The sequence below is a fragment of the Symphalangus syndactylus genome, chromosome 3 (genome assembly GCF_028878055.3).
Source record: "Symphalangus syndactylus isolate Jambi chromosome 3, NHGRI_mSymSyn1-v2.1_pri, whole genome shotgun sequence".
Classification (NCBI taxonomy): domain Eukaryota; kingdom Metazoa; phylum Chordata; class Mammalia; order Primates; family Hylobatidae; genus Symphalangus; species Symphalangus syndactylus.
In genome coordinates this window covers 46,068,101-46,081,852 of record NC_072425.2, presented here as the reverse complement: position 1 = coordinate 46,081,852, position 13,752 = coordinate 46,068,101, and the positions used below count along the sequence as shown (strand labels likewise).

At 49.9% G+C, this 13,752-nt stretch overlaps 1 protein-coding gene across 13 annotated transcripts in view; it reads right to left on the bottom strand.

Moving 5' to 3' along the window:
* The window catches only part of ANKS6 (ankyrin repeat and sterile alpha motif domain containing 6), a 64,730-nt gene extending 56,169 nt beyond the window's left edge, over positions 1-8,561 (bottom strand). For 6 of the 13 annotated variants that reach the window (XR_010120005.1, XM_063636170.1, XM_055271695.2 and 3 more), the window contains exons 1-2: positions 8,125-8,560; positions 2,086-2,588 (exon numbers count right to left, since the gene is read on the bottom strand). Coding sequence is in view for 11 of the 13 variants with exons in the window: in XM_063636170.1 (XP_063492240.1) it covers positions 2,086-2,588; positions 8,125-8,501 (880 nt within the window). In the remaining 2 variants the exon portion in view is untranslated. Of the gene's footprint in view, positions 1-2,085; positions 2,589-3,464; positions 5,818-8,124 lie in introns of those variants that run through there. The other 7 variants (XM_063636173.1, XM_063636172.1, XR_008656566.2 and 4 more) reach the window with 6 other exon arrangements.
* Positions 8,562-13,752: the final 5,191 nt, after the last annotated feature.

Here is a 13,752-nt window from a genome sequence, read left to right as displayed (position 1 = left end):
GAAATGGGAGCTTGGTGAATTGAGGCAGCTGGTTCAAGGTCCCTTGGCCAGCAGGGGTGCAGCCAGTGTCGAACCAAGTAGACAGTGACCTTGGCCACATTCACCAATGTGTCTGAGCCACTGCGTCTTGGGGAAATGAAGACATCACCATCCCATGATGCCAGGACAATCCCTAAAATGAAGCCTGTCAGAAGCTAAGCCCAAGGGCACTCCGTGAAGATTCAAGATGCAGAGGCTAAGGAAACCTGGGAAGGAGAATGCATACACAGCAGAAGAGGCACAGCTCGGCAGGCACGGGCAAGTGCAAGCTCTGGAGTGTTCACTTCTGAGCCTGAATTCCCTCCCCTGCAAAATGGGGGAATACCCTCCTCAGAGGGTCCCTGCGAGGGTGAGGGGAGATTCAGCATGGCAGGTGTGCTGGGCACGGCAGGGCCTGGGAAGGGCAGATCCTTTCCCCATCCCTGCCACAAACAACCCAAACCTTTAAATGAGAGCAATGGCCTTGTGTCAAAAACAAAAACAAAACAAAACCCTGTCCTAGGAGACTGGGGCCCTAACTTCTAATAGCAAAGCCTTTATGAGTCCCTAACACTCTACTGGGCTGAGTATCTCACACGCCAGAGGATAACCTGCCTTCTGCTCACCACCACCCTGTAGTAGTTGTCACTGTGTCCATTTCACAGATGAGGCAAAGGCTCAGAAGAGTCAGGGTTAAACCAGCTTCTAGAGCCCATGCAGGAGCTGCAGGTGGGAGAATCACCTCTAGGTGCTCTTCCCATGGAATCCTCACCTCCTGAGTATCACTCACTCAGCTTCCAACGGGTGTGTGACCTCTGACCAGCTTTCTTCCCTCTCTGGGCCTCAGTTTCCCACCTGGACAAAGTAAGAGGTATCTTGGCTTCAGGTAGTTCTTCCTAAACTTCACTTCTTTTTCCTTTTCATTTGAGCGTCCTCTTCATTTTTGCCACCTCTCTGTCATCACAGGCTTTTAAAACATGTTTATTTCAGACTTGTTCTGATTGGTGTATTTTTTTTGTTGTTGTTGGAGAGTGTATTTCTAATAAGCATTACCAAATTTTCAGCATCTCTTGATTGATGGGGCTATTCTATATTCTTTCAATGGTAACAAACTTAACACTTTCAGGTCTTTTTAGCCAATGTGCCTGAAGCTACTTTCTTCAGTTCTTGACCTCTCAGAGCTAGATGATTTTATACACTGCAGCCCACCTACTGTTACTCCCTGGCTGTCAGTCCTGCCATCAAAGTCAGGCCTTTTACATAGACAGAGGGTACCAAGGCTGTGTGTCGCGATCTTATTGCAAACGGTGCATTAGAGGTTTTGAAATGTGGTATGTCCTATGGCAGATTTGCTAAGGATTGTTTAGACAACTCTTTACATGCCAGAGAGATGGCAAGAAGTAAAAAAAAAAAAAAAAAAGATGTACTGCTAGATGTTTTTTAAAAATCTAATTTTCATCAATTTTACATGCATTAGTGTTTGAGAAATGATCAGGGCAGAGGAGGTCAGGCACACTATTGTAGAGCAGGGGCTGGCAAACTATAGCCCATGGCTCAAATATGCCCCACTGCCTGTTTTTGTAATTCTAATTTATTAGAACCTAGCCACACCTGACTCATTTACATATTATATGCATAGCCACACCCATTCATTTACTTATTACATATGTAAGGCTACTTTCACTCTAGAAGTGACTACTGTAGTTTTAACAGGGACTGTATGGTCCACACAGTCTATCTGGCCTTTTATAGAAAAAGTTTGCCAAACCTTGTTCTAGAAGGACCCCAGAACCACCTGCATCAGAATGATGTGGTTGGGGAGAGCAGCCATGTTATAGAGGTTTCCAGGCTCTTGCCCAGGGCTACCAAATCAGACTCTGCAGAGTGGGCCAAGAACCTGCATGTCACAGGCAATCCCCCCTTAAGCACACCACTTCCTCAGTCTCACTGGTCTGCAGGGCTGGACTGTGAGTTCTGCGTGTCCTTCCAGTACAGCAATCCTCAGCTTAAGCCACATAAACACAATTTGGGGTCCTCTGTGAAGCCACGGGGGGCATGCAGCCTGACCTGTTTTGGGCCTGATGGTGGTCAGCGGATCCAGGTAGTCTACAAGGTCCCTGTGCTTGCAGTCCAGCGCAACCTCGAAGGCGGTCTTCTCCAGCACGCTGAGGTGGTCAGGGTTGGCGCCCTTCTCCACCAGCTGCTGGGCCACTCCAAGCCGCCCAGTGAGTGCGGCCAGCATCAGCGGGCTCCAGCCCACGGTCCGGGCTGCACGGTTGGGGTCCGCGCCCCACTCCATCAGTAGACGCACCAGGGCCTCGTGCCCGTGCTGGATGGCGGCCATCAGGGCCGTGATGTCCAAGGGCTCATCCCTGCTGTTGCCCAACCCCAGTTGCTCACCCGAAGGGTGGTGATGGTCCACAAAGGCACCGGCTTCCAGGAGCAGCTTCACCACACCCAGGTGGCCACCCCGAGAAGCCACAGTGAGCACACTGGCCCCCAGCCGGTTCTGGGCATTGACATCAGCCCCATGATCCAACAGGAGGTGTGCCACACTCACATGCCCAAATCTGCCAGGAAGATGGAGAATTAGTGACACTAAACACACAGCACTCGGGAGACAGCTTATGTCATCCTTAATTGGCATGAATTATTAGTCCTGGCAGCTGCTCATAATAAGAGGTCTTATTCTGGTGTCAGGCACTGTGCCAGCCACACGGATGCAGATGCACCATCATGAAGGTGAGCAGCTGCCCTGCCTGGGTTCAAATCCAGCTCTCCCCACCACCAGCTGCATGACCTTTAGGAAAAACTTTGATTTCTTTGTGCCTTCATTTCCTGATCTGTAAAATGGGGATATAACTGTACCTACTTCAAGGGTTGTTGGGGATTAAATGAGTTACATGTAAAGCACCTGGCTCTGTGCCTGGCCACACGAAATATCATATCAACGTTAGCGATTGTTAGGTATTATAATTGTTCATGTTACGTTATTCAACGTGCCAAGGGTTACCCGGCTGGTAAGGGGTGGCATCAGGGTCACGACAGGTCTGTGTGAATGCCGCTGCCCTTGCTTTTTCTCTTACACCATGCTGCCTCCTACATTTCAGACAGTCCATTTTATTCTGCTTTATAGCCTGGGAATCTGTCTCTCTGCCTGTGCTCTAATTTCCCCACAGGCAGGGCCCATGTCTGATTCATTTCTACCCTCCCCATCCCCAAAAGCACACACCCCATGCCAAGAGGTGTGGCAAGGCTGTGGTCAGCAGATGGGCTGGGCATTGTGGCCTGGAGGCCTGCTGCCGCCTGCTGGCAGGAATGTTTGTTGCAGGTGGCTGAGGACCCGGCCTAGGCCAGATCTTCCTCAATGAAGTCACTGCTGGGCCCCTGAAGAGAAAGATCTGCACCCACCAACTTCCTAATACCAGGAGAAGGAAAACAGGTACCTCTTCCCAGCAAAATCTCTTCCTTCTTTTAACACCAGAGGGCAGAAAAGTTCTGTTTTGTGGTGTCTCTGGTGGGCTCGGAGTTGTGTATCTCCAAGCTGGAAGCAGCCCTGGACTAACAAGAAAACAATGACAAGACAGGGGCTGTCTACTCCAGGTTTTCGAGACCACAAAGCCACTGTCATGTCTCCATCTGTGAGGCAGCTTCTGGGTTTCTCAATGCTCAGCCCTCCTTCCCGGGAGCCAGTTTTGCACCTCATCTAAACCCAAGACCTCCCTCCTCCTGGCGGCTGGCGGCCAGGCCAGGGCTGAACTCTGTCTGAGGCTCCAGCTGAATACCTTCTGGGATGTGAACCTGAACAACATGGGGCTCCTCAGCTGCGGAGCAAGAGCCTGGTGACACAGCTCCATCAGCTGCAGGGGGCTGGGCCTCTTGACCTCCACTCCCAGAGCAGAAAGGGACAAGGCAAACTGAAACCAACTCAGTGCAGAAAGCTGCACCCCAGTGTCTCCCTGCCTCCAGTCTCATTCCCTCCTGCCCATCCTCCATGTGACTCCCAAATGATATTCTCCAAACCCAAATCTGTCACTCCCCAGCTTCTGATTGCCAAAGACCTGACTGCTTTGCCAACCTCACTTCCTCCTGCTCCCAAACCACACCTTCCCACCTTCCCCACACCTTCACCATCCTGACCCCACCAGAGGACTCTCCTGTCCTCATCTACTCAGCACACCCCCCACCATGTCCTGCTTCAGGAGTCAGCTCAGATCTCACCCACTCTGAGCAGCTTCCAGACCACCCCTCACCAGGCTAGGTCAGTGCCCCTCTTCTAAGCACCTAATTCCAAGGGCTCACTTCTGGCTGCATGTGAGCCCCCTTTCTCTAATTGTCTCTCCTACTCAGGGGTAGGGCTCTCCAAAGACAGGACAAGGTTCCATGCATGTTGTTTCCCCAGCCCCTACCATAGTGGCTGATTCACATCGGAGCTCAGTAAATTTTGTCAAACAAGCTGAGTAAATGAATGCATAAATGGCATAACCCCATAGGGGACAGTCCAGAGGTGAGCAGTGGAAATCACTGAAGAACTGGTGTATCCTCCACTGTAGTAGAGATTTCTAAAAGATTACACTATTTAGTTATTGAGCATAAGATAAAATCTAGCATAATCCCTAACAGCAGATTACAAGGTGCTGTCACATTTTTATCTCATTTGATCTTAATAAACCCTGAGATAAACTCACAGATTAGGAAACTGAAGATTACAGTGGAAAGCAATTAATCTAAAGCCTCTCAATTTGAACGTGATAGAGTCAAAAGTTGAACCTGGACACAAAATCGAAGCTCCAGTATAACCAATTTTTAAGGAGGAAGAAAAGCGCCGAATTAGAGCAGAAATAGTGAAATTTGGAATGTTTTCTGAATTAGTGAGTAGCCCAAGAGAGCACTCAACTATGCTGAAAATATAAAAGGATCCAAGCAAGGCTAAGATAATGTTGTGGATGCTAAGTTTCTAATAGGTAACTGCCGGAGATGGGCATGCTAGGGGCTTTCTGAAAAGGTGCTGTGATTACGGATGAATTTCAGCAATTAACACCTGTGTTTAAAGAGCTGGCACACATTTTCCCCTCTCAAAGCACTGGGCTGAGACTCCAGCTGTGCCCCACTGGCAGGCGGGAAATGAAGGGTAGGGAAGGAAGGTAAACACTATGCAACCTTGTCCCTTGGAGAGAAGTCTCCGGCAGATTTGGCAAGCCGCTTCCAGGCACCAACACCAAGAGGGAAACTATCAGTTACAAGACTCATGGCTGGGAGTACAGGCTCTGGAGCCACCTCCCTAGGTGTGAATCTGACTCACCACCTGGTAGCTAGGTGACTTGGGCAAGTTATTTAACTTCTCTGTTCCTCAATTCCTCATCTATGAAATGAGGATGACAATAGTACCTCCTTCCTAAGGTTTTGTATGGTTTGAATGAGTTAATTCATTTAAAGCACTTAGCACAGTGCTTGACAGAAAGTCAGTGCTCAATAAAGGTTACTTGTTTTTTTGTTGTTCTTTGTTTTTTTTTTTTTTTGAGATGGAGTCTCGTTCTGTCACCAGGCTGGAGTGCAGTGGCGTGATCTCAGCTCACTGCAACCTCCGCCTCCTGCGTTCAAGCGATTCTCCTGCCTCAGCCTCCCAAGTAGTTGGGACTACAGGTGCGTGCCACCATGCCCGTGCCACCACGCCCAGCTAATTTTTGTATCTTTAGTAGAGATGCGGTTTCCCTATGTTGGCCAGGCTGGTCTCGATCTCCTGACCTTGTGATCTGCCCGCCTCAGCCTCCCAAAGTGCTGGGATTACAGGCGTGAGCCACTGCACCCAGCCAAAGGTTACCTGTTATTTTAAGAACAGGAAAAAACATGGCCCAGCGCGGTGGCTCACGCCTGTAATCGCAGCACTTTGGGAGGCTGAGGCGGGCATTTCACGAAATCAGGAGATTGAGACCAGTCTGGCCAACATAGTGAAACCCTGTCTCTACTAAAAATACAAAAAGTAGCTGGGTTTGGTGGCACTTGCCTGTAATCCCAGCTACTCCAGAGGCTGAGGCAGGAGAATCGCTTGAACCCAGGAGGTGAAGGTTTCAGTGAGTCGAGATCACGCCACTGCACTCCAGCCTGGTGACAGAGCAAGACTCCGTCTCAAAAAAAAAAAAAAAAAAAAAGAACAGGAAAAAACACTAACGTCACCATTTCTAATACTAAAACACCCACAAAAGACCAAAGGCACAGGGTGTCTGATAGTCTGGCCTGATCCACACAAAGAGCTGGGATGATAAATAGATGCTCACTTAGACCCAGCGTGGTGGCTGCCAGGGGTGTGGTTTTGAGCAGGATTCTGGGGCATATCCAGATCCAAGGAAGAAGAGCACAAGGCTGGAAGGTGTCAGCACACGGGCCATTCATTTGCCTACCCCGATCTGAGGGACAGACACACTGTACATCCTTCTGGAAGTCTTCCACATATACTACTCCTCAACTTGACCTTTTGGTATGAATTAACACAGCAGAAAGCTGGAGCACAACTCAACACAGGCAGAGATGCTACCTGAATATAGGGTCGGTGTCACACCAACTGAGGAAGAGCACATTTTAAAACACCCAGGCTCAAGACTATCCTGCAGAACTTGGTTAAAACTGATGATCGGGGTCTCTGAGACACCCTGAGGCATGTCAGTGCTGTAGTCACAAACCTCACTCAGTAAATTCCTCAGGGGGCTCACCAGGGCCCCTCTGCATGCACTTGGTGGATTGCAGAGATGAGACACACATCACACATCAGTGGCTCCCAAACCTACCATACAAGAGAATCACTGGGGAGCCTCTTCTCACACAGAGTCCCTGTCTCTTACTCCCCTCACCGCCCTGGGCCTTGTAAATCACAATCTCCAGAAAAGGAACTCAGGAATCTGCACTTAGACAAGCATCCCGGTGATTCTGATGCGTGGCCAGGTTTGGGTACCGAGGAAGCCAATCAGCATTAACATGGTGTAATGGATGCTACCACAGAGGCCTTTCTGCTGCGGAGGGACCAGAGAACAGGGAGATATCATGGCATGCTTCACAGAAGCCAGATCTCTAGATGCCATCCTTGCTGTCTCCCTTTACCCCTCCCCAAGGGCCAGTCGTCAACTCCTGCTGATCTACTCCCTGAATATATCACAAACTCATCTGGGTGCCCTCCCTCCGCTGTCTCTATTCTGGTCTAGGCCACCATCATCTCTCACTCAGACTGCAGCGAATTCCACCTAACCAGCCTTTTTCACTCTAGCTTACCCCTCTAATCTATTCTCACACTTCAAGGAAAGTAACTTTTCCAAAACATAACTCTGATTCTGTCACTCATTCTGCCTAGGACCTTCCATGACTCCTTAGCACCCTAGGATAGCTAGCGTTTTTCAGCTCCCCCACTCCCCCAACTCCCTGGCATCTGCCTTCTCTGCAGGGAGGGCCAGTACATCATTTTACTCATACATTCTATGCATACATCATTCTACCAGTCCTACTAGCTCGTGCACCCAAGCCTTTGCATGGGCCTCCCATCATGCTCTTCCCACATCCCACTTGTAATGTCCTGGCTAATTCTCAGGCATCCGCAGGTCTCCACGTGGATATAAACATCATTTCTACCAGAAACCTTCCCTCACGTCTCCAAAATGGGTCACCTGCCCCACAGCTACTCAAACCTTTCCGGCAAGCTCGTTCCTTTGCCTGGCCTGCCCACCAATGCCCTGGGTGGGGACTCTGCCTGGGTCTCGCAGCATCCTCAACGCCAAGCCAGGAAGGGAAGGCAGGTTCTGAGGAAACCCTTACTGCAATAAGAAATGAATTAAATCTCTAAGGTTGTAAGTCTCTACGATTCTATTCGCTGTCTCCAGATTCTATTCTGAAAGGCCAAAATTTCTAAGAATCCGATTTTATGTTAATTCAAAAGTGTTTCCACTTCTATGCTCAAAGTTTACCAAAGACTACTCAAAGTTTACCATTCCAACTCTAAGGAGTCCTTAACTCTTTACCTCCCGGGGCACGTGGCCGCCGGGGAGATCCGGCCGCCGGGGACCGCGTCCCGGGCCAGCGCCGGGCACCACTCTGGTCCCGGGCCCCCGGGCCCCGCCGCCTCACCTGGCCGCCTGCATGAGCGCGCTCCAGCCGTAGTGGTTGCGGCTGTTGACCGAGGCACCGCGGCGCAGCAGGAAGCGCACCAGCGGTTCGTGGCCCCCGGCCGCGGCGAACTGCAGTGCGGTGTTGCCCGCCTCGTCCGAGCAGTCCACTGGCACCGGAGCCCCGACTGCCGCCGCCGCCCCGACTGCCGCCGCCGCTGCGGCCCCGGGCCCGGCCGCCTCGGCCCCCGCCGGCTCCGCGCCCGCCTCCGGCTCCGCGCCGCGCTCGGCTGGCTCCGCTGCCCCCGGCTCCAGCAGCCGCCGCGCCGTCTCCGTGTCGCCCTGGTCACACGCGCGCAGCAGCAGCTGGAAGGCCGGGGGCAGCCCGCCCTCGCCCATCGCCGCCGCCACGCGCTGCCCGCGCCCGTCCGCCCTGCCGGCCGCGTCGGCTCCGCCCCCGGATACCGCCCGCCGGCGCCCCCTTCCGGCCACCCGCCTGCGCCGCACGCCTACTGTGTGCCGGGAGCGCGCCGGAGCCGGGGCCGCGCGCCCGCTGTGTGCCGGGAGCGCGCTAGGGCCGGGGCCGCGCACCTCCAGTGCCCGCATTCGGGAGTCCACGGAAGCTCAGAGGAGCGCCCGCCGCAGGCCCGCGTGTCCCCTTTTGCCTCTTCGGCGCCCGCTCGCTGCCCTGTCCCGGGGCTCCAGAGACTTCCTGTCAGGGCAGAAGTGGGAGCGGCGACCCCATCCCCTCTTCACGCTGCGGCCAGGGCCCTGGGCCCGGGTCTGAGTCCGCAGCTGCGTGGACCTTGACTTTACTAGCGGGCTCCGCTGACCCCACCCCAGCCCCTGGCACTGAACCTGCGCTTCCAGAATAAGGAAGCGGCTGAATTAAGGAACAAACGGATTGTTTCCTCACAGTGTCCTGCGGTGCCCTTAATGCCGCTCCTTCATCTGGGCTGGGCTGCTGGGGCTATAAACGCCTCCTGTTTCTCTCTCTCTCTCTCTCCCCACCCCCCTTTTATTTCAACTTTTATTATAGATTAAAGGGTACACGTGCAGGTTTGTTACATGGGTAAATTGCGCGACGCTGAGGCTTGGGGTCCCAACGATCCCGTCGCCCAGGCAGTAAGCATAATACCCACCAAGAGGTTCTTCAGCCCAGAGTCCCCTCCATCCCTCCCTGGTGTAGCGATCCCCAGCGTTTGTTGTTCCCATCTTTGTCCATGTGTACTCAATGTTTAGCTCCCACTTATAAGTGAGAACATGCAGTATTTGGTTTTCTGTTCTTTTTAGGTGGCTTAGGATAATGGCTTCCGGCTGTATCCGTGTTGCTGCAAAGGACATTATTTCGTTCATTCTTATGGCTGCACAGTATTCCGTAGTATTCCATCGTGTATACGCACCACATTTCTTTCCTTCCTTCCCTCTCTTCCCTCCCTCCCTCCCTATCCCCCTCCCTCCCTCTCTCTCTCTCTCTCTCTCTCCAGGGTCTTTCTTGCGCTGTCACCCAGGCTACAGTGCAATGGTGCAATCTCTACTCACTGCAACCTCTGCCTCCCAGGCTCATGCAATCCTTCCACCTCAGCCTCCCGAGTAGCTAGAACTACAGGCGAGTGCCACCACACCCAGCTAATTTTTTGTATTTTTGGTTGAGACAGGGTTTCACCGCGTTGCCCGGCTGGTCTCAAACTCCTGAGCTCAAGTGATTCACCCACTGTGGCCTCCCAAAGTGCCAGGATTACAGGTGTGAGCCATCACATCCGGCTCTGTACCACATGTTCTTTATCCAATCTACTGTTGGTGGGCACTTAGGTTGATTCCATACCCTTGCTATTGTAAACGGCACTGCAATGAACATACAGTGTCTTTTTGATAGAATAAATTATTTTCCTTTGGGTATATACCTGGTAGTAGGATTGCTGGGTCAAATAGTTCTATTTTAAATTCTTTGAGAAATCTCCAAACCGCTTTCCACAGTGGCTGAACTAGTTTGCATTCCTACCAACAGTGTATTTTCTCCACAGCCTTACCAGCACCTATTGTTTTTTGACTTTTTAATAATTGACATTCTGACTGGTGTAGATGATATCTCATTGTGGTTTTGATTTGCATTTCTCTGATGATTAATGATGTTGAGCATTTTTTCATATGTTTGTTGGCTGCCTGTATGTCTTCTTTTGAGAAGTGTCTGTTCATGCCCTTTGCAGAGACACAACGAAAAAAGAAAACTTCAGGCCAGTATTCCTGAAAAACATAGCTGCAAAAATCCTCAATGAAATACTACAAACAGAATGCAGCAGCACATCAAAAAGTCAATTCACCATGATCAAGTAGGCTTTATTTCTGGGATGCAAGGTTGGCTCAACATGTGCAAATCAATACATGTGATTCACCATATAAACAGAATAAAAAACGAAAACCATATAATCATCTCAATAGATGCAGAAAAGACCTTCAATAAAATCCAACATCCCTTTATAATAAAAAACCCTCAAAACAGATTAGGCATTGAAGGAACATACCTCAAAATAATAACAGCCACCTATGACAAACCCATAGCCAACATCATATTAAACAGGCAAAAGCTGGAACCATTCCCCTTGAGAACTGGAAGAAGATTCTCACCACTCCTATTCAACATAGTACTGGAAGTCCTAGCCAGACAACCAGGTAAGAGAAAGAAATAAAAGGCATTCAAATAGGAAAAGAAAAACTCGAACGCGCTCTCTTTGCCGATAGTATGAATCTATACACAGAAAACCTTGCAGACTTTGCCAAAAGGCTCCTGGAAATGATAAACAAATTCAGTAAAGTTTCAGGACAGAAAATCAATGTATAAAAAGCAAGAGCATTTTGATATGCCAATAACATTCTAGCTGAGAACAAAATTAAGAACACAACCTCATTTACAATGGTCACAAAGAAAATGAAATACCTTCTCTCTATCAGCGGTCCTTGAAGTGTGTCCCACACAGCAGTAGCACCAGCACCAGCTGCAACACTGTTTTACAAATGCAGATTTTTCTGGCCCTATCCCAGATCTACTGAATCAGAAATTCTGGGTGTGGGTTCAGCAACCTGTATTTTAACAAGCCCTCTGGGTGATTCTGATGCATGCTAAAGTTGGAGACCCACATTTGATCTTAATTGCAGGCCTGCCATCCACTCGGGAGGGCCCAGATGATCATCCCTAAATTGCAGAGGAGGCAACCAAGGCACAAAGAGGTTGTGTCTTGCCAAAGACCCCACAACTGTTCTGCAGGAGAGCTGTGAGTAGGACTCAGGTCTTCTGACATCGAGTCCAACTCTCTTTCCATTCTCAACAAATATGTATTGAGTGCCTGCCATTTCCAGACGTTGTTCTAGGTGCTGGAAAAGCTGCAGGATTTAGTACAAGGTTCTTCTGTAGCTCACAGATCCATGAGAGCCTGAGACCAGTTCTGGAGGTCCGAAAGCCAGGAACAATGACCCAAATCTCATGCCTCAGCTGCACCCTGTAGGAAGATGGGGTTGGTTCAGGCCCTTTTTGGTGTTACTGGCTTCAGATTCAGAGGCTGAGGTGAGAGTGCCTGATTGGCCCAACTTGGGTCATGTGCTCATATAATAGCGGGAGGTAGTTTCTGCCTCAGAAGGCAGGGGACTCCCAAATGTAGGAAGGGGGTTCAGATGCTGGGCAGTCAAAAAGGATAACAAGTGTCTGCTATGAAATATTCCATCTGGACACCCTTTTTCTTTTGGGAAGCCTTTCTCCGCTACTCACAGTCTGTGTGCTTCAGTGGTTAGCACATATCCTGATTGGCTTCAGCCCAGGACTTTTTTTTTTTGAGACAGAGTCCCACTCTCTCTCCCAGGCTGGGGTTCAGCGGCACAATCCTTGCAAACTGCAAACTGTGTCTCCTGGGTTCAAGTGATTCTCTGCCTTAGCCTCCCGAGTAGCTGGGATTACAGGCACCTGCCACCATGCCCGGCTAATTTTTGTATTTTTAGTAGAGATGGGGTTTCACCATGTTGTCCAGGCTGGCCTCAAACTCCTGACCTCAAGTGATCTTCCTCCCTCAGCCTCCCAAAGTGCTGGGATTATAGGCATGAGCCAGCGTGCCCGGCCCAGCCCAGGATTTTTGCTAAAGCAATTGAGAATGAGGCCCTCTCTGCTGAGGTCGCCAGCTATCAGGATATCAGCCAAACTGGTGCTCACTTTGCCACCACTTGAAGGCAGCCTGCCTGAGAGTGAAGTCACCACAAAAGAAAGCAGAACCAAGTGATAGAAAGAGACTAAGTTAGAAAATTCCTTCCACATTCTTTTTGGTGAGGTTTATTTTGAGCAGCATTGTTGTCACTTGCATTCCAAGCCTTAACAAATAGATAATTTACTTTTTTTGTAAATGAATGGGTTCATACTACACATGCTATTCTGAATCTTGCTTTTTTTTCTTTTCTCTTTTTCCATTAACAAATGTCTTGGGCACCTTTCCATGTAGGTAAATACAGATTGCTGCATTTTAAAAAAATGATTGCGGCCCGGTGATGTGGCTCATACCTGTAATCAATCCTAGCACTTTGGGAGGCTGAGGCAGTCAGATTGCCTGAGCTCAGGAGTTAGAAACCAGCCTGGACAACAAGGTGAAACCCCGTCTCTACTAAAAATACAAAAAAATTAGCCAGGCATGGTGGCATGTGCCTGTAGTCCCAGCTACTTGGGAGGCTGAGGCAGGAGAATTGCTTGGGAGGTGGAGGTTGCAGTGAGCGGAGATTGCACCACTGCACTCCAGCCTGAGCGACAGAGTGAGACTCCATCTCCAAAAAAATAAAAAAATAAAAAATAAAAATAAAGAAATGATTACATGAAACACCATTCAGCAGACGTACCATAATTTATTTAATCATTTTATTTATTTATTTCTATTTTATTTTTATTTTTTGAAATGGAGTCTCACTCTGTCATCCAGGCTAGAGTGCAGTGGTGCAATCTTGGCTCACTGCAACCTCTGCCTCCTGAGTTCAAGTGATTCTCCTGCCTCAGCCTACCAAGTAGCTGGGATCACAGACGCCCACCACCACACCAAGCTAATTTTTGTATTTTTAGTAGAGATGGGGTTTTGCCATGTTGGCCAGGCTGGTCTTGAACTCCTGACCTCAAGTGATCCACCCGCCTCGGCCTCCCAAAGTGCTGGGATTACAGGCTTGAACCACTGTTCCCAGCCCATGTAATCATTTTAGAATAAGGCACAGTTGAGGCCGGGTGTGGTGGTTCATGCCTGTAATCCCAGCACTTTGGGAGGTTAAGGCAGGTGGATTGCTTGAGGCCAGGAGTTCAAGACCAGCCTGGCCAACATGGTGAAATCCCATCTCTAATACAAAAAAAAAAAATAGCCAGGTATGGTGGCACATGCCTGTAATCCCAGCTATGTAGGTGGCTGAGGCACAAGAATTGCTTGAACCTGAGAGGCAGAGGTTACAGTGAGCTGAGACTGCGCCACTGCACTCCAGCCTGGGTGACAGAGCAAGACTCTTAAACAAACAAACAAACAAACAAACAGAAACAAGCACAGTTAGCTTGTTTCCAGTTTTCTGCTCTTATAAAAATACTGCATTGGACAGTGCTTGTAGCAGCCAGGGTCCCACCAGGAAACAGATGGCACACTTGGCTGAG